At 53.8% G+C, this 19,032-nt stretch overlaps 2 protein-coding genes and 1 long non-coding RNA gene across 5 annotated transcripts; 1 reads left to right on the top strand and 2 right to left on the bottom strand.

Annotated features, from left to right (window-relative positions):
- Nucleotides 1-268: 268 nt before the first annotated feature.
- Nucleotides 269-14,478, bottom strand: RASIP1 (Ras interacting protein 1). 2 transcript variants are annotated; one of them, XM_077846262.1, is made up of 13 exons: nucleotides 14,460-14,478; nucleotides 14,051-14,158; nucleotides 13,679-13,819; nucleotides 12,356-13,041; nucleotides 10,212-10,567; nucleotides 6,410-7,063; nucleotides 5,647-5,684; nucleotides 5,281-5,432; nucleotides 5,061-5,176; nucleotides 3,682-3,925; nucleotides 3,299-3,471; nucleotides 1,248-1,395; nucleotides 269-680 (listed from the first exon to the last, which is right to left on the bottom strand). In XM_077846262.1, exons 3-13 carry the CDS (start codon nucleotides 13,813-13,815, stop codon nucleotides 481-483), a joined length of 2,904 nt encoding a protein of 967 aa, XP_077702388.1. In that variant the 5' UTR covers nucleotides 13,816-13,819; nucleotides 14,051-14,158; nucleotides 14,460-14,478; the 3' UTR covers nucleotides 269-480. The 2 variants fall into 2 exon arrangements, with proteins under 2 accessions (XP_077702388.1, XP_077702396.1); XM_077846270.1 differs by lacking the exon at nucleotides 14,460-14,478 and having other exon boundaries at nucleotides 5,061-5,164; nucleotides 14,051-14,362.
- Nucleotides 14,435-18,517, bottom strand: IZUMO1 (izumo sperm-oocyte fusion 1). 2 transcript variants are annotated; one of them, XM_077846439.1, is made up of 9 exons: nucleotides 17,765-18,517; nucleotides 17,305-17,379; nucleotides 16,832-16,918; nucleotides 16,548-16,568; nucleotides 16,124-16,204; nucleotides 15,872-15,972; nucleotides 15,448-15,598; nucleotides 14,912-15,173; nucleotides 14,435-14,669 (listed from the first exon to the last, which is right to left on the bottom strand). In XM_077846439.1, exons 1-8 carry the CDS (start codon nucleotides 17,991-17,993, stop codon nucleotides 14,929-14,931), a joined length of 990 nt encoding a protein of 329 aa, XP_077702565.1. In that variant the 5' UTR covers nucleotides 17,994-18,517; the 3' UTR covers nucleotides 14,435-14,669; nucleotides 14,912-14,928. The 2 variants fall into 2 exon arrangements, with proteins under 2 accessions (XP_077702565.1, XP_077702555.1); XM_077846429.1 differs by having other exon boundaries at nucleotides 14,933-15,173; nucleotides 17,765-18,514.
- On the top strand, nucleotides 14,739-16,551 carry LOC144282639 (uncharacterized). Its single transcript, XR_013351136.1, has 2 exons — nucleotides 14,739-15,508; nucleotides 15,896-16,551. It is a non-coding gene; the product is annotated as an uncharacterized LOC144282639 (long non-coding RNA).
- Nucleotides 18,518-19,032: the final 515 nt, after the last annotated feature.

Here is a 19,032-nt window from a genome sequence, read left to right as displayed (position 1 = left end):
TCTGGGGTCGAAGGGATTGAAGTCTGGTCCCCACTGGCAGGACTGAGGGCCTGATAGTTGGCAGAGCGAGCTTAGAGCTCTGTCCTGAAATGCGTGGGAGGCCCCAGGGCTCCGGGTTTGGATTACAAGCCGCAGGGCAAGCTGAGGCCGAAGCTATAAATACCTCCTCGGACTGGGCAAGAACCCAACGCTCTAGTCGAGGACCATGGTGCTGTAATCCGCAGAAAGTCATCATCACCAGCGTTCCCGAGTCTTAACAAGTGAGGCGTTGCCAATACGACAGATACCTTTATTGCTCCTTGCGCTCACTTCCCAAGCCCATTTTCCCACTGTCCCATCCTCTACTGCCCGAAAACTCAAACTCCCGGCATCCCACGCGAGGAAAGAACTACAACTCCCAGAGAGCTCGGAGCTCAGGCGGGCTCCAGGGAGTGGAAGCCGAAGAATTTTCAAGGTTCGCGCGCTTGTTCTTATTGGTTTTCAAGGAGGCGTGGCCGCGGGAGGCCCGTGGCGGTGATTGGCCGGCAGTTCCTGCTGCTCAAGATCCCAGAGAAGGCGGCGGAGCCTGCGCAGTTCACGGTGCAGGGCGTCGTCCGTCACAGGACCGGTGAGGCGCAGGCGCGAGCTGCCCAAGGGCAGGATGAGGGGAGGATGGGAAGAGAAGCTTTCGAAGATGTCCCCTAGGAAATCGAAGAAAGATAGAGTCAAATTCTGAAAATGGGCGAGGGGTAGCAGGGTTGGGGGAGAAGCTGCGTCATGCCCGAGGGAAAAACTTCAACTCCCAGCAATTCCTGGAGCAGGATCCACTCAAACACGACTCTTGGGAGTCCCCAGGCATCATGGGAGTTGTAGTTCACACAAAGAAAGGCCACCGTTGCCCGGGAAACGGGCGAGGTATTGGGTTCTTGGGTCTGAGAAAGGAAGGTCTGGGAACTTAGTTTTACGGATTCCTTAGAGTGGAGGGGTCCGGAACCCGAATTACTGGGCGGGGAGGGCAGCTTGTCGGGGAAGAGGCTGAGGGCCCGAACTTTGGGGAAAAAAGGAGAGATGGAGCTTGAACTCTTGTACCCTGGGGGAGGGGTAGTTAGGGTCCATCACTTAGATCTTGAAGGAGGAGAGGGTTAAAGGTATATAATCCTGGGTCAGAAAGAGGAAGGGGTTGGGGCTATAAGTTCCTGGGTCCTGAGGACAAAAAAAAAAAAAAAAAAGCTGACAGCCCCAGTGCCTCTGTCCCCATCTCTCCTCACCTGTGTCCACAGCATCTCGCTCTGCAGGGGGAGGATCCCAGGCAGGTGGTGGTCCACGACCAGGACCCAGCTGGTAGTGGCTGAGCAGATGGTGGAGCTGAGCAGGGGTCAGTGTGGGGTGGTCAGTTCGTAGGCTGCTCCATGAAGCCTGGTGGGAAGATCATGTGAGAAATCTGGGGTCATTATGGGGCAGCTGAGAAATCCTAAATGGAAGGCCCTCCATAAAGGGCATGGATGTAATGGGTAGATGGTTGTGTCTGTGCGATGTCTTCCGGACATTGTGAGGCCAGGCTGTCACCAAAGTGATGGTGGGAAAAGGCATGCTCTCAGCTTTTTTTTTTTTTTTTTCATGCTCTCAGCTTTAAAAAAAAAAAAAAAGTGATTTGCTTCAGCATAAATGAAGATCTAGGAGTTGGGTATGGGGTGAAGAAGAAACAAAATGGGCCATTAGGGGATCCCTGGATGGCGCAGCGGTTTAGCGCCTGCCTTTGGCCCAGGGCGCGATCCTGGAGACCCGGGATCGAATCCCACGTCGGGCTCCCGGTGCATGGAGCCTGCTTCTCCCTCTGCCTATGCCTCTGCCTCTCTCTCTCTCTCTCTGTGTGTGACTATCATAAATAAATAAAAATTAAAAAAAAAAAAAAAAACAAAATGGGCCATTAGTTTGTATTATTATTTTTTTAAAGATTTTACTTCGAGACCCACACAGAAAGGCAGAGACACAGGCAGAGGGAGAATCGGGCTCCCCGTGGGGAGCCCGATGTAAGACTTAATCCCAGGACCCCTGAATCACGACCTGAGCCAAAGGCAGATGCTCAACCACAGAGCCATCCAGATGCCCCCATTAGTTTGTATGATTGAAGCTGATGTTGTGTACCTAGAGGTTCATTACTATATTGTGGCTATTTTTTTGTTTTTGAACAATTCTACACCTAACTGAGATGACATTCGAATCATCAGTGGGGGGATCCCTGGGTGGTGCAGCGGTTTGGCGCCTGCCTTTGGCCCAGGGCGCGATCCTGGAGACCCGGGATCGAATCCCACGTCGGGCTCCCGGTGCATGGAGCCTGCTTCTCTCTCTGCCTGTGTTTCTGCCTCTCTCTCTCTCTGTGTGTGACTATCATAAATAAATAAAAATTAAAAAAAACAAAACAAAACAAAAACGAATCATCAGTGGGTTGAAAACCAGAGACTCTGGACTCAGATTGCCTGGGCTCAAAAATCCAGCTTCACTACTCATTACCTTCTAGCAAGCCACTGTACCTCAGTCTCTTCATCTGTCAACTGGGTGTGGGCAGGACTAGGAACTATGTAATGGCATAGTTTTGAGGAGGATTCAATATGGCAAGATCATTAAGTAGTTAGGACACTGCCTAGTGCTTATTAAATGTTCTGTTAAAGTTTGATAAATATAAATAAATGAAATTGAGTAACTTATCCTACCTGATTTTCAACTTCCTTGTCTGAAAAGAATTTTCAGTTAATAACCTAATTTCATGAGGCTTAGTCAACATTCAATGAGAAGTGCTAAACAGGGGCGCCTGGATGGCTTAGTCCATTAAGCATCTGCCTTCGGTTCAAGTCATGATCTCAGGGTCCTGGGAACGAGCCCTGCATGAGACTTCCCTGCTCAGTGGGGAGTCTACTTTTCCCTCTCCCTCTGCTGCTCCCCCTGTTTGTTCTCTCTCTCTCTCTCTCTCTCTCTCTCATTTCCCCTCATAAATAAAATCTTAAAAATAATTTTAAAAAAGTACTAAACTACTAAACAGTGTCTGGCATGTAGTTTATGTGCAACGAATGTTTTAACTATCACATTCCCTGGTCTCATAGCAAACTTTCTGAATCAGCACATCTGAGGGAGGGGGCCTTGGAAACTATTATTAGCAAGTAGCCCAGGATTCAGATGCAGTTTGGACACTTGGGGCTGGCTTCCTCTAACCATCAATGCCGCACCCAGTGTCAGAGCCAGGGCAGGGGATAACATGAAGTCCAAGGTGACGTCCAAGGGTAAGCTGAATAGAGGATGTCAGAGGTCAGGGATCAGGAGTCACCTTGAGCAGAGAAGTGCGGGGCACACAGAGCAGGTTCACAGCTATGGAGAGTTTCCGGAAGAATTCAGTGGCAATGTCACCCAGCCCGGCTCCCTGCAGCCAGTCCAAGACAAGGTCCAAGTTGGTTCGGATTTGGACAGCTCGGGACCATTGATAGAAAGGCCGGCCTTGACCTGTAGGGAAGGGCATGAGGGGCAATTGGTTTGCAGACTCTGCCCTCCTCCCTCCCAAACCCTTCCCATCCTTCAGCTTGGGATCTGGAGCTTGCTCGCCAGAGTCCCTAAACATGAGGACTGATCCTGTGGGCGTGGTGTCTGAATTGATACCGGTCTTAGAGGTTGCCCGTCCTTTCCTCCCTGCCCCTTCCCCAGTCTGACCCTCACCTCGTTCCATCAGTGAGTTGAGAAGGGATGCATTGGAGAAGAAGAACAAGTAACCGAAAGTCTGAGACACGAGGTCCGGGTGCAGCTCACACTGGCTGGTCAGTTCCAGGGCTGCCTGGAACACGCCCAGGGTTGGTCTCAACCCTGGAGGCATGGCCCCCAGCTCTGCGCCAGGCCCTGGCAGCTCTGCCCCAGCTGTAAAAGGGTTACTATCCAGGAGAGCAGGCAGTGTTGAATACAGAGTCTAAGAAGACACAGAGATGCAAACAGGTGATTGGACTACAACCTCCCGGAAGTTCAGGGTGATAGAACTTCTGGAAATTACAGTCCTTTCTACACATGACACTCTACAGGTCTCTATGAGGAAATCCCTACTTTCCAGATGGGTTTCTAGCATTCATCAGGGCCAGAACACCTCAGGTCTTAAGAAAGCCTCCAGGAGTTTCTTGGGTATTTTAATGACTACCTCTGATGCTTTACAGGGCTCAGAGTTCTCAACAGAGACAGCTCACGGAGGACAAAAGGATACTGAACAAAGAGGCCCCCTTCAGTCAAAGAATTATTTATCCAGAGCTCCCGAAGGAAAGAAAAAGAATGAAGAGTCAGGAAGTGGGAGTGGCATGGCGGTAAGCCAGTGGAAAGTGAAGGACAGGAAATGAGGTCAGAGCCGAAGAAGAAATAAAGCCACACTTGGCAGGGATGGACAGGAAGTGAAGCCTTGGAGGAACTGGGTTCACAAATCAAGGCGGCTTATGGAACAGAAAGACTGTATCCAAAGATTCCTTTTCCTTTCACTGATATGGACTCAGGTCCACTGGAAGCCTGAAACCCTACAAATTCCAAGAAGCCATCTTAAGGTCAAGGGTAGTGGAAGACTGGGACAGATAGCAGGTCCTGCAGGACTAGACTCCAGGGAGAAGATCTGTGACTCAGAAAAGGGAGTGAATTCAGAGCTGTAGGATGTAAAATCAGCAAACACAGGAAGGGAAGCTGGATTCAAGAGGACCTTTAGTTTAAACGACAGTGTTCGGCACTGTTTGATCCCCCATCTATCTATCTAACCACCTAAGAAATTTGCCAGTGGATTTAGAAAAAAGGAGCTTAAAAAAAAATGATAGAGGTGACATAACCAGATGGTAAAGTTAGCTGGCCAAGAGGGGACAGTTGGAGAGACAGGAAGAAAAGCTGGGAAGGCAGGAAGTAATGCAGGCTCAAACAGGAAGTGGTTCCAACACAGCAAAGTGCTGCAGTGATTGGGAAGTGATGTCAGAGAAGCAGGGAATCTCACAAGGTCAAAGAGGAAGTGACATCAGAGTGATGTAATTCAAACTGGAAGTCAGGAGGTTATGTGTCAACAGGAAGCAGGGGACAAGACCAACCTTGGTGAGGTAGTAGACAGACTGCTGAAAGGTACACATGATGACCTCATCCAGGAGGGCCATGGCCTCATCACATAATTCCAAGTCATTGCAGAGCTGTGGGTCTGAGGACAGACCTGGGGGTGAGAGAGAGACCAGAGGCTGACAGGCAGGAGCCCAAGTCCCCAAGTAGAGGGAATGACAGGGGGCTTGGGAAGCCTAGGCTTGGGTCAGAGCTCACCCTCCTGGTCAGCCTCCTTCTCCATCTCCAGCACTTTCTCCTGTACAAAGCTCAGCAGTTCCGTGGTGTTGGCCATCCACAGCATGAGTGGCCGCAGCTCTACTGACACAGCCTCCGGAGTCAAGGGCACCTCGGGGACTCCCTCTGGGTGGCTGGAGGAGAAAAGAACCTATGATCCTAGCCCAACCCCCACCGTAGTATCTGAACCCCGAGATCTGAGTCTAATTGGGTACTGAGGCCAATCCTCATTGAATGCCAAGGAAGAGCAGCAACCTGTACTAAGATATGAATGGAGTGAACACAGAACTGGCTGTAAATCCCCACACCCCTTCATCCCTAGACCCTTCTCCCCAGAATTTTTCTTACTTCTCTGGCTGACGGTCTCCAATTTCCTTAATTTTTTCCTGTAGAACAGTAAGATCAGAGTCAAGGTGAGGGGGCGTGGGGAGAGGCCTATGAGTTAATACCCTGGTTTTTCTAGAAGCACCTTTTTGATAGTGACTCTCCCCACTCAAATGGACTCTAACCCTCAAGCTTCAGAATGGTCTCTCCTCTTCTTACCGTTTAAAACACAAACTCCCATGATTGTGAGTGGTCTGTCTCCCTCAGCTCCATTTAAATAGTTTCTTCCTACCCCCAAGACACTTCCTTAACCTTTTCTTTAATAAGCCCTGCTCAGGGGGCTGGAACCTGGGATTTCTCCCAGGCACTTCCATCTTTAGGTCCCACTGATTTGTTCTCTCTTGCCTCCAAGAAATGGTCTCACCTACTACTGCTCAAAGCATCAGGCCCCATGGGCTGCCTGCCTCACCTCCCACAGTGGTCTCTCCTGACTTCTCATCCAAGGGATCTCATCCAACAAGATCTCTCTCCCGACCTCCCAGAACGGTTTCTCCCATCATCCCAGAGGGGCAAAGGTGGTACTTCACTGCCTTCTCTTCTAGTACCGTGGGTGAATCCATAGGGCCCAGCATCCCATGAGACCCCTTGCTTCACGGCCCAAGCCCCTCTTGAAGCATCACGGAAGAGGCAGTTTCATCCTGCCCCACTACGGCTGGGAGGTGGCGAGGGGTGGCTAGGGAAAGAATCTGGGGCTCCAAGGGGCCTGGACTGCGGTGGGAGGACTCACCCAGACAGCCTCCTTAATGAGTCGGGCCAGGCGGCCCAGCAGGCGCGGCAGGTGGCCCAGCTCCAGCTCTCGGGCTGAATGCTGCACGCACAGCGCCAGCAGGGTGGCGGGCCCCAGCGGCGGCAGGTCCCCAGCGCCCGCGGCGGCAGCACGCACGATCTCACCCAGCAGCGCCTCTTCTTCGCGCGGCCGAAAGCGCAGCACCGGCTCCCGGCCGTCCAGGTAGGCCGCCAGCGCCTCGCCCCGCTCCTGCAGGCCGCGGCCGCACAGGCGGCAAGAGAAGGCCCACCCTGGGCCCGGCGGGGCGGTCCCCGGGCGGGCGGGCAGCCAGGGCGGCCGCGCAGGCCCAGAGCCCCCGGTGCGGGGGTCCTTGTACATGAAGAGGAAGTGCTCGCCCAGCCCCAGCAGGTCGCCAGGGTGCAGCTCGGCCTCCCGCAGCAGGAGGCACCCGTTATGCGTGACTGGGGCCCCCCGGGATGGGCGCACCATGGCTGGGGGCTCAGGGCCCGCACGCACCGTGCAGTGCCGTGGCAGGATGTCAGGGGCATTGAGAAAGGTGTCCACGTATGGGGCGGGGGACCCACCACGGGCTGAGGAGTTCCCCCCGCGGCCGAAGACGTGCTGCTCCCGTGTCATCACATACACCACGAAGTCCTGGAGGGAAAGTGAAGACACAGTAGAGACACATCTCCATGAGGAATGGATGCTTCCAAAGAAGACCTTTTGCCATAATCCACTCTCCCATCAACCACCTCCCTCAGGATGAACACTTCCAAGGAGATCTCCTGGGATCCCAAAGGACTCACCAATTACCTCCACCCAAGCATGAGTGGACTTTTCAAAGGCACTTCCTGTGACCAACTGACCCATAAAACTCATCTTGAAGACCAGCTGCTTATAAGGAAACCCCTTTCTTGACATGGGCTCTATAATTCCTCTCCCTCAAATTATTGATGATTTCCAGGAGACTTTTCTCCAGTGAGATGGAGAAAAGTGAGATGGAGACTTCCATCTCACCTCCTCTGAATGGACTGTTACAGGCAATCCCTTCCCACAGTGTACTCTCCCACAACATCCAGCTCAAAGAATAGGTGCTTCCAAGAACACCACACCCACATCGCTAAAATGGACTGTCCCATTACTCTCAAAGAATGGAACTTTCCAAGGAAATCTTTCTCTTAGAACTTAGGAACTCTCCCATTTCCCTACCTTTGGCCCCATTTGCCTGACATTCTACCCCCATGACGGAGACTACCAAAGATGTTTCCCCTTCCAATAATAGCTTTTCTGAATATTTAAAAAAAAAGGATGGATATCTTTAAAGAGACTCCTCCTGTGAACAAAGGTTTCTTCCACCCCATGAGTATATACATCTGGGGAGACCCCCTTTCTACAATGGACTCTTATTTTTTCCCACTCAATGCTGAACTCACTTCCAAGGAGACATAATACTACAATGGACTCATCTACCACCTCCATTCCCATGATAGAGGATTCTAAAGATACTCTCCTCTCCATCAGTGGATGCTTTCAATTTTCCCATCCTAAAGAAGAACATCTCCGTGGAGATCTCCATATAGTAGTTCTTCTAGCAACTCCACCTTATACATAGATGTTTTCAAGGAGACCCTCTTCTTATAATGGAGTGTCTCATTTCATCCACCAAATGAAGAGGTGCATTCCAGAAGACCTCTTCCTAAAAGACTCTTCCATTTCCAACCTATAAAAATGGAAGAGCTCAGTCTGATCCCCTTCCTAAAATACATTCTCTGTTCTCTATTCATGTCTAAGAGAATAATCATCCTCATATTCATAAATCCCCTTCCTACACTGAACTCTCCCAATTCCTTCACCCCATGGAGGGACATTTCCAAAGAGACTCCTTCCTACAATGGATTTGTTCATCTGCCTCTAGAAAATGGACCTTTTCAGTCTTACCACCTTCTGAAGGTAGAATTTCCTGTTTTCTATCCCTGTTTGAAGCAATGGAATGATCCAAAATACATGAACCCTTCTCTAAAATTGCTTAACCCAAGAGGGGAGGCTTCCACAGTGCCTGCAATGAACTCTCAGGTTATAGCCAGCCACTCATGAATAAATGACTACAAATAAATTTCTCTTTCTAAGAGATTCACTTCTTACTCTTGATCCCAAGAAAAGAAGACTTCCAATGAAGCCTCTTTCTTAGAAAGGAATTTCTCATGAACCTCACTTTAAAGAGTGGATGTTTCCAATGTTTTCCCCTCTTCCCATACTAGACTCTCCTATACTCCCAGAATAGATTCTTCCAACTTGACTACCTTCCCAGAATAGACCCTCCTATTCTCCAACCTTGCCTGGAGAAATGGGCTGTTATAATATATGCAAACTCCTGCCTAGAATGAACTTGCCCAGTCCCCTTGCCCCAACAAGGAGGAATTAATTCTTCCATGCAAGTCCTGCTCTCAAGAGTCTTCCCCTCTCACTCACACACACAGCTAGGCCTCCTAACCCAAGTGGATCACTCTCTGACAACACGAGACTATTCACTGAGCTCCACCAGTAGGCTTTCCCAATGATTCTCAAAAGTATCTGTTGAACTTGGCTGTACCACTGTTACCCAAAGTCAAATACCATAAAAATGATTCTCCCAATTATCACACTCATGAAAATGAATATTTCCAATGATACATTACGTTTCTTTTTTTCATACATTATGTTTCTATTAATATAATAATTTCCCTCTAACCCATGAGTAATTTTCTACTAACTTCTAATGTTTTCTCCCTCCCTTGCTCTCTGACACTCAAATAAATTTTTTTAATATTTTATTTATGTATTAATGAGAGACACAGAGAGACAGAGACACAGGCAGAGGGAGAAGCAGGCTCCATGCAGGGAGCCCCATGTGGGACTGGATCCTGGGACTCCAGGATCACGCCCTGGGCTGAAGGGAATGCTAAACCGCTGAGCCACCCAGGGATCCCCTCAAACAAGTTCTTCTATCATCACCCAAATATATAAAATAGAAGTATCGAGACGCCTGGGTGGCTCAGCAGTTGAGCACCTGCCTTCGGCCCAGGGCATGATCCTGGAGTCCCGGGATCAAGTCCCACATCAGGCTCCCTGCATGGAGCCTGCTTCTCCCTCTGCCTAGTTCTCTGCCTTTCTCTCTGTGTCTCATGAATAAATAAACAAAATCTAAAAAAAAAAAAAAAAAAAAAAAGTCCAAGGAACAAAAAATTATAAAATAAATTAAATAAATAAATAAATAAATAAATAAATAAATAAATAAAACAGAAGTATTAGTCTCACCTACCCCCATCAGCAATAGTCAAATTGGTCCAGTGTAAACCAGTACCTTTAAGAAATGGATTGGTCCACTCCTTCCAAGAAAATATAGGCTTACCCAGAACAAGACCCCATGCATCAGCCAAATTATCTTTCTCCCAAACAAGATAGACACTTCTATTACTCCTCATCAAGAAATAGACCCTTACAAGGACATCCTTATTTTACAATAGGCTGTCTCTTTCACCCCTTGACAAAAACAGCTTTCCCCCAGTTTTGTGTGAAATCTGCCATTCCCTACTTGTTCCTCCAGCGAGATCTTTTTCAGCCATCAACCTCCACTGCTAGCTACCACCACCCCCATCCTCCATCTCTGACAATGACATCTCCTACCCTGGAACCTCGCTGGGACCACACCTTCCGGCATTCCTGAGACTGCCCCATCCAAAGAATAATGGGAGTTGTAATTTGGTCGCTGGGCAAACGAAGCGTAGAGCAATAGGTCTCTCCCGGTAGGCCAGGGTGCGCTTACCTGGGCGTCCTGGTAGCCCTGGAGCAGCAGGAAGTAGGGACGGTTGCTGGGGGCCTGGATGAGGCACTGGGTCAACTGATCGAAGTCGCCAGGGTCTGCGGGTCCGATCTGGGCATCGGCTGCCCCTGGGGCCATGCTAAGTGCCTGCTGCCTGCGCTCCTGCTGCCGCCGCCGCCGCCCCTGCAGGCTGAGCTCCGACACGCTGCGCCGCAGGGACAGGTTTTCCGAGCGTTCTTTGCCCCCAGACCCAGCAGGGGGCCCTGAGCCGGACCCTGGGCCAGGACTGGCCAGGGCCGCCCCGCCGGAAGCCGCCCGGGAACGGTTCTTTTGTGGCCGCCACGAGGGGGCGCCCGTGCCTGCGGGGGAGAGACAGAGAGGGATGAGGCAGAGACTAAAAAGAGACCGAGACAGACAGGCTCAGAGATTTGGAGATTATAGAACCAAGAATTGACTACAGAGAAGTGAGGAGGCTTCCCACCTTTAGGTTTTTGCATATGCTGTTCCCTCTGCCTGAAACACATTTTCTGCCTGACTTCTACCCACCTGACAGTTTTCAGCTCAGAAATGAATTGATTCTTTTAATTGGGGGGGGGGGGGGGTAGGGGATCTAATGTGTGCAGAGCACTGTTCTAGGCACTAGGGACTTGGCAGTGAACAGAGAAGACTGTCCTCAAGGAGACAGAAACCACCTCCTCCTGAGCACCCTTCCCTGACATTCCAAGCTACAGCAGAGAAGGGCACAACTGGACACACCGGGCTTTGTCTGGACCTAGCAGGGCCCTGGCACATAGTGGGGGGTTAGTGGAAATGAGCCAAAGGAATGAACTGAGGTGTTTGTCACTAGACTGTGAAATCTAGGAGGGTGGGAACCTCACCTGTCCTGGGCTCACTGTATTCCCCCAGGGCCCTAAATAATGTGTGGCCCACAGTAGGCGCTCAACAAATGCTTTGTGAAAAGAGAGAGAGAGAGAAAAGAACAACAATGGTAATAATTGCCATTCTTTATTAGGCAACTACTATGTGCCAATCCTTGTGCTAAAGCCCTTTTATACATGATCTCATTCCACCTTCACCTCGGGTTTTGCTCAGTTTAACCAGTAAAGGACATACTGGAATCCAAGCCAGAGTTCAAAGCTCCTGAGTTAACTGCTACAACACTCTATCTCCCAAAGGGAGACTCAGAAACAGAAAAGCGTTAGAAGGCTCCCTGGGCGGCCCCTAGCCCAGAGCCAGGCCCCATTCCTGCCAGGCCCTGCTCTGCACTTACTATTTCACACATGGCATCACCTCCTGTTCCCGGCCGGCCTTCTCAAATACCAGGCCAGCATGTAAGCATGACCTTCCTTGGCCTCTACGAATACTCTTCCTCTTCATTTCCCTTGAGCCACCCTCAAATCTCCCACTCTGCAGCCAACTTAGCCTAGGGCCACCTGCTCCAAGGCCAGGTGCCCCGAGGCTTTGCCCATTCCTAGGCCCTGATCAAGTAGCCCATTTCTTCACTCTCCAGGTCTCTTCCCTTTATACACTTAATCTACAAAGGCCCTGGGATCCCTGGGTGGCTCAGCGGTTTGGCGCCTGCCTTCGGCCCAGGGCGTGATCCCGGAGTCTGGGGATGGAGTCCCACGTTGGGGTCCCTGCAGGGAGCCTGCTTCTCCCTCCTCCTGTCTCTCTCTCTCTCTCTCTCTCTCTGTCTCTTATGAATGAATAAATAAATAAAATCTTAAAAAAAAAAATCTACACGGGCCCTGTTCCTCTCGAACCCCTTCAACCTATTGTTCTGAGAGGCCTCCAGACAGAAGGGCCAGCGCCACCATTCCACCTGTCTCGCTCCAGGTTACTCTATTCCGCAGGCCCCGCCCCAGCATCACACGCCCCGCCCATCGGCCTCGCCAGTCTCGCTGAGCCGGGTCCTGCTCCAGGCCCACTCTCTGCTCCACCTGGCGCTATAGGTCCCTCCCAGTCCCCTTCTCTCCCGCGGACTCGCCCCCAGCCTACCACCGGCCCCTCCAGCCCCACAGATCCTTCCCCGCCCCAGCGCCCCCGCTCCCAAGCCCCGCCCCACCTCTCGAGGCCCCGCCTCCAGAACAGGCCCCGCCCCGCCCCGCAAAGCCCCGCCCCTCAGCGTCCGGCGGGGTTCGGCTCACCGTCGCTGTCTGCCGCCCCGAAGGCCTCCTGCTCCAGGCGGCGCGCCTCCTCGCGGCCGCGCAGCTCGAAACGCCGCGCCCAGCCGGGCCGCGCACGCCACAGCTCCTGCACCAGCAGCGGACGCTCCGAGTCGCCCAGCACGCGCAGGTGCTCCGCCCGCCACTCGCCGCCGCCCACGCCGCCCGCCGCGGGCCGGCCCAGCGCGTCGCACAGCGCGAAGGCGTCCACGCAGCTGCTCTCGCCGGGGCCGCCCCCGGGGCTGCCCGACAGCCCGTAGCGCTCCAGCGCCTCGGCCACCAGCTCGCGTGCCGTGGAGCGCGCGGTGGCCAGCACGCTCTTGTAGTTGGCGCCCGACGCCAGGCCGGCGCCGAAGATCTTGAGGACCCCCGGGGGCGCCGTGGCGCGGGCGGCTAGCGGGGGCTCGGGGGCCACGCCCGCCGCTAGCTCCGGCAGCTTCTTCTCGCTGGCCCAGCGCTGGGCGCCCCCCGGAGTCCCGGGGCCTCCCGCGCCGCCGGACCCCGTGGCCCCGGTCCCCGAGCCCCGAAAGAGCTGGGAGATGCGCTTGGCGCGACTCCCGGAGGCTCCCCCGGCCGCCTTGACCGCGCCCACTCTCCGCAACTCCACGTGCGGTGGCGGCGGGGGCAGAGGCTCGCTGCTGCGGCTCCCCGTGTCCGAAGACGACGACCTGGGAGCGCGCCGGGGAGTGGAGAGGCGGGGAAAGCCCCAGGCAGACAGGCAGAGGCCGGAGTAGATGGTGGAGAAGGAGAGAGGTAGGCAAAGACCGAGATGGAGGGGACAGAGACCCAGGGAGAAAGGAATTGGGGGGCAGAGACCCAGAGAGCAACAGAGACCCATTGAGAGGGGACAGAAAACGAGAGAAAGAGGGACAGAGACCCACAGAAGGGCGAGAGATGCAGGGGGTGGGGGTGGGGGGCGACAGAGATGGGGTTGGGCAGAGGCCAGAGGCAAAGAGAGAGAGAGAAATAAATAAATAAAGGCGAGTCCCACAGAAGGAAATTCCAAGAGGTAAGCAGGGAGAGGAGGAAGGAAGGTGAATCAAACCCCTATCCCGGGGTCCCCATCCCCTTGTCCATCCAGCCTAAGCCCATCTATAGAGCCGGCACTCCCCCACACCGGGTCTAGGAGCATTGCTGCCCACTTGTCTCCTCCTGCCTGCCAGTTCACTTGCCCATTCAGGACAGGAACTGGAAGCCAATCCTTGGAGCCCCTGGCATTACCCAGTGCAGAGACTGGGTGATAAACAGGGACAACTGGGAGGTAGATGGGGCAGGGGCAAGAGTCTCAAGGAGGTGGGCACTCACTTAACAGAGGCAGCACTGGGCCAGCGCCGCCCCAGCTTGGCCAGCTGCTTCCTGGGAGAATTGATCCACAGGCCCACAGGGAGATGGAGCTTCCCGAAGCGGGGGCTTCCGCCCTCCTTCCGTTCACCAGATAGCATGGCCCTAAGGAAGGGTGGGTAAGACCCGACTCCTGAGGCCCAGAGTGGTGGGGCTGGGATGGAGGGGGACCCGGACTCCTTGGTGGGAGAGAGGGGCTAGGGCTCAGACTCCTGAGTCCGAGTGCAGGAGGATGGGAGCGGGAACTCCTGGGCACTGGGCTGGGAGATGACTGGGGGGACTGGCTCCCAGGTCTGAGGGAGGAGGGGTCTGGACTCCTGGGTCCCTGGCTCTTACCCTGCTTCAGGTCCCAGCAGCACCCCGGGGCCTTGGCTCCGTTGGCCCTGGTTGGTTCCTGACCTCGCTGCTCCTGTTCAGCCTTTGCCTCTGCCCCAGCTCCCAGCACTGGGTGGGGGACAGGAAAAGGCAAGAGGAAACCCGGCAGGAAGAGCGGGGAGGGGGCGTCCTGTGAGAGGACTGGGCCTGGGGGAGGAGATGTGGGGAGGGCTGGCCTTTCCCCGCTCCTTGATTCTGGAATTAGTCTCAGCCAGTTGGCCCTTCCAGGACTCAGGGAGCTGGGTTCCAGCCCCTCCTCTCTCACACAGGAGACCATCCCCAGACCCAGACCTCTCCTCTAGGGAAACCAAAAGTTAGGATCAGATGGGAGGAATGAGTCAGATATTTAGACCACCAGATAAATCTTTACTGGAGCTTTGATGCCGAGAGTTTTCCCTTTGGAACACTGGGCTTCGGGGCAGCCTGGGGCTTCCGGGCACTCTGGGGCTTCTGGGCACCCTGGGACTCCAGGGCAGCCTGGGGCTCCATAGCAGTCTGGGCCTGCTGAGCAGCCTCCTTCTGGTTGGTCCTCCAAGCCTTTATGTAATTGATCACCTTCCCAGGTCGAAAGCAAAGGATCCTGGGGGAGGGTGGGGTGCAAATAGCGAAACCAGATTAGGTCCTGAGTAAGAGACACCCCTCCCACCCTCCCTATATTTGATCCTATTCTAGTAGTGACCCAAGCTGAGCCCACCTAGGTAAGCCCCACCCTGTTCTGTAGGCCCCGTCCCCAAGGGAAGTACAGCTCTCAGGGTTCCCCAGTTCCTAGACCCCCTCCGGCGGTAGGAAGTTGGAGGTCCCTCCCCTTGCTCCAAGCCCTGCCTTCTTCAGAGGGCGGCTCACGCGGTCACAAAGGCGATTAACAGCACCAGTAAGCCCCAGAGCAGCAGTCCTATCAGACGGCCTCTCAGAACGTCCTCGGACTTCGGACACTCTGACGGATTAGCCAGGGCGGTTGGGAAGAGCAGAGAGAGATCCCATTCCGTAGAGAATTCGTACTCTGTGGTAGCAGTAGTAGTGGTTGGTGACGACCGTCCGGCTCCACCAGCTCTTTGGGGCAGCACTGATAGAGAGGGAAGGAGTCCTGGGAGGGCACGAAGGTCCCGCCATGGCCAAGGCAAGCCCTCAGCACTCCAGCCCGCCCCAAGACCCAGGTCTCTTCCAGGAGAGCAGCGCGTCCCTAACTGCGTGAATCTCTGCCCCGCAGCGGTAGGGCCACAGGGTGCGAAGCCACACCCTCGTGGCCTGAAACCACACCCCAACAGGAGGTTAAGCGCCGCAGGCCCGCGCCCTGAAGCCGACTCCCCCCAACCCCAGGACCCTGAATCTCTCACTTCTGTCAACTCCCCAGCACTGACCTCTGACACGAAAATGCGTGACCGCGGCACGGGAGGTTTTCATATTGGCCAACTCGCAGCGGTAGGTACCTGCATCTTCTAATCTCACCATGGTCTTGGTCAGGGTGGGCTCTTTCCCCACGGACAGCAGCAAGCTGTTGCTCCCTAAAACCTAGACCCAAGCTCAAGGGGTCACAGAGGCCTGGGGAATTCAGGGTTTCGGGTTGTACAGGGGTGAGATAATCACGGGGTCTCAATGGGGGAAATGGGAGTCCAGGGTATACCGGGGCAGGGCATAGGGTCTCCGGGGATCAGAAGCAGCAAAATCTGGTAGATCATGGGCCTTAGGGATTGTAGATGCAAGCCTCTGGATACAAAGATCAGGGGGCGCACATAAGCCTGATGGACTCGGGGTTCAAGGGTTACAGGAGTTAGTGGGTCCCACCCTGTAAAATGTGTAATTGTTCAGGCCTGCAGAGATTCGATGCCAGCTGAGCTCACAATCCAGGACCAGGTCTTCCAGTTCATGGACCACGACTTCGTGCACTGGGGATAGGGAGTTACTGTGGGATGCTCCCTCCCAACTCGCTCCTACTTGGTCTCGGCCAGCTCCAGCCCCGCCCCCTCCAGAGTCGGTCCCTCCTCTGGCTCCGCCCCTCTTTGCGTCGACCCCTCCTGCTGGTCCCAGCTCTCTCACCTCCGCAATCGATGGGCTTTCGACAAGTGTGTATTCTCTTCAAGCAGTTATGGCACCAGATCAGAGTCTGCAACATCTGACCTGAAGGGGCAGCATCAACGCTGTATTCGCCCTGAGAGGCGAGGCTAAAAGGAGAGGGCAGGGCCAAGGGCAGGGGCGGGGTCAGGTGCCCAAGTCCCTAGGAGGTCAGCCCAAGGGGCGGGGCTACGAGGAAGCCCCGCAGAAAGAGGGATCCAACCCGACTCGGTGAAGAGCGCAAATAGAATAGGACCCGCTCCCCCGTGAGTCCGTAGTGCCGAAGGAATATTGGAGACCAGGAACCTCTCAGAAGTGGAAAATTAAGAAACATCGAGACCCCAAGGGGGAGGTTCATAACCGGGCGACGATGAGGGATAGAGGACCAGCTCCTATAATCCGGACTCACCACATTTGTTGGGACAAAAACCTGCCTCAGAAGAAAGAAAGAAAGAAAAAAAGATGATCAGATTTCTAAGTTAAAAGAGATTAGGGGGGGGGCGAAGGACTAGGTTGGGGTTTGGGCTCTTGGGTTTGAGGGAGGAAGGTGCCTGGATCCCTGGGTCCCCAGGAAGGTGTCTGGATCCCTGGGTCCGAGGACAGAATTGCAAGAACTGAGGGGCTGGAGACGGGGACTGTGGGACTTTTGAAGAAAGGGGCTGTGGTCCCTGACAGACTCCCATCTTCCCTCACCCTTTTTTTGGAACTGGGTTATAGTTGTCAGAATGGAAGCTTTTTGCTTGATTAACATCCAGAATATCTGACTCAGGAAAGCCTCACCTGGGAAGGAACAGGGGTGACACAGAGTGCTTCCTCTCTCCCTCACCCATCCCAGGAGTGAGGTACAGGAAGTTTGTTTCTGTCAGAAGAGCCTGGCATTCCACTTGGTGTCTTCTCAGGGAGGGACAATGAAATTCAATGACCGCTTAACATAATGCTGGGCCACTGAGCTAAGCGACAGCTGGCATGAAGGCATTATTTTGATCTTCATTTAGAAATGACAAAGCTGTGAAATCCCTCACTCAGGCCCACACAGGAGATGACAGAGCTGGAATTCGAACCTAGGCAGTTTGGCTCCAGAGCCACTACCAGACCAGCTGTCACCAACTATTACTTTTCTGGAAGATTCTGGGGCCCCTCCTCCCCTGGCCCCTCTGTGCATTTACCTTGTTCTTCAGAGTTTGTGATACGTTTCAAATTCTTCAGAAAATCCACGGATAACTTTTGCAGTGTGGGGGAATCTGGAGGAGGGGAGGGAAAAGGGGAGATAGAACTCCAGATTCAAGCCTTTCTGCCTCATTGGCTCACCTAGTCTTAGAAACTACAATATCCATGGGGCTACTGGGCAAGGCTAGGACTGGTAAAGGGATTGCCTGACCGTTGCCTTCTGGGAGTTGTAGTTTTTCACATAAAATTGCAGGCTAAGGGGGAGGGAAACACGGCCTTTGCTAGCCCGGGGTAAACCGGGGAATCTGCATCTTGGCCTTCTCCATTCCGAACCCAGTAGACTCTGGCTCCAGTCCTTCCCTCCCTTCCCACCCTGGCCCCACACCCAGCAATCCTAGCCCCAGACCAGACCCCTCCTTTCCCAGGACTCAGGATTTCCACGCTCTTCCCTGCCCTCACCGACAACCCCTAAATGTTGATCATTTAAATCTGGGATTTTCTTGAAATCGTTCAGCAGATATTTTATCCTGTCCAACACTCCTTGCAGTTCCTGACTCCGACTCGGCAGGTACTCCATCTCAAAGTGGTATAGCGCCTCCACGACCTTTGCATCGCAAGTGACACAGCCCCGGGCAGGAAGCAGGCAGCCGGCCAGCGCCACCACCAGGAGGGGAAGTTGCGGACCCATTGCGGCCAGAGCGCTCAGTCCGCGCAGTGCTTGGGGGAGGGTCCTCTCACCCTAAACGTTCACGCTAGGAAGAAGAGAGGGAAGCGTTAGACTCGAAGCTATTCCTCGAGACCAAGACCCCCAAAATATTTGCAGGGCGCACACTTCTCGGTTAGGAAACCGGGGAGTCCGGAGATCCGGTGCACCGTTAACAACCGCTCTCCGATCTTGGCCTCGACTGTTGCACCCTCAAATACTAGGGTTCGCTGAAGAGCCGAATCCGGGCTGAGGGCTTTTAGGACAAGCAGGGCCCGTCCTTCCAACTCTATTTTCCCGCGAATAAAATTAAGGATTTTGGGGGGAGAGGGTGAGGTTGGTCGCGTAATTTGGAGAGCTTTTTGAATGGAGTCAAGGTCACCGTTCGCCCGATCTACAAGGAGTTTCCACAGCTTCCAGCTTCTAGCTTCCCACTTGGGGCCGCAACTTCCCAGAAGATGCTCCCTGGGAGTTTCCTTGGCCCCGCCCCACAAGCCCAACGCTGAGTCTCATTAGACCGTAACAAAGGGAGGCTCCGCCTACCGTTCCGTGATATCACAGAGACCGCTGTCTTTTCAGACCAGAACTTTCCTAGCGTCTACTGAAAGGAAAAGTATTTTGTGCCCTCCGGCTTCTAAAGCCAAGGAAAGGGCTTCTGGTCTTCAGCTTCCTCCCGTCCTTGAGCCCCCGGACCCAGGCTTCCGGCAAAGTGCACAGGACCTTTTGCAAACCTGGCTTCGAGCCACGACCCTGAGAGAAGTGGCCCGTTCTAGCCCTCAGACTACGACTCCCAGGAAGCCCTGGGGCTCTCCCTAGCCGATTACTCTGGCCGCCGCGAGGACTAGATGGGAAATGTAGTTTCAAAATTGCGCACTTCAGACTCCTGGGTGGCTCAGGGCGCGATCCTGGAGTTTCAGGATCCAGTCCCACTTCGGGCTTCCCGTGTGGAGCCTGCTTCTCCCTCTGCCTATATCTATACCTCTCTCTCTGTCTCATGAATAAATAAATAAAAGAAAAATTGCCC

The sequence above is a fragment of the Canis aureus genome, chromosome 1, assembly GCF_053574225.1.
Source record: "Canis aureus isolate CA01 chromosome 1, VMU_Caureus_v.1.0, whole genome shotgun sequence".
NCBI classification, from domain to species: domain Eukaryota; kingdom Metazoa; phylum Chordata; class Mammalia; order Carnivora; family Canidae; genus Canis; species Canis aureus.
The sequence above is the reverse complement of the archived record's forward strand: the minus strand, read 5'-3'. Positions and strand labels throughout refer to the sequence as shown.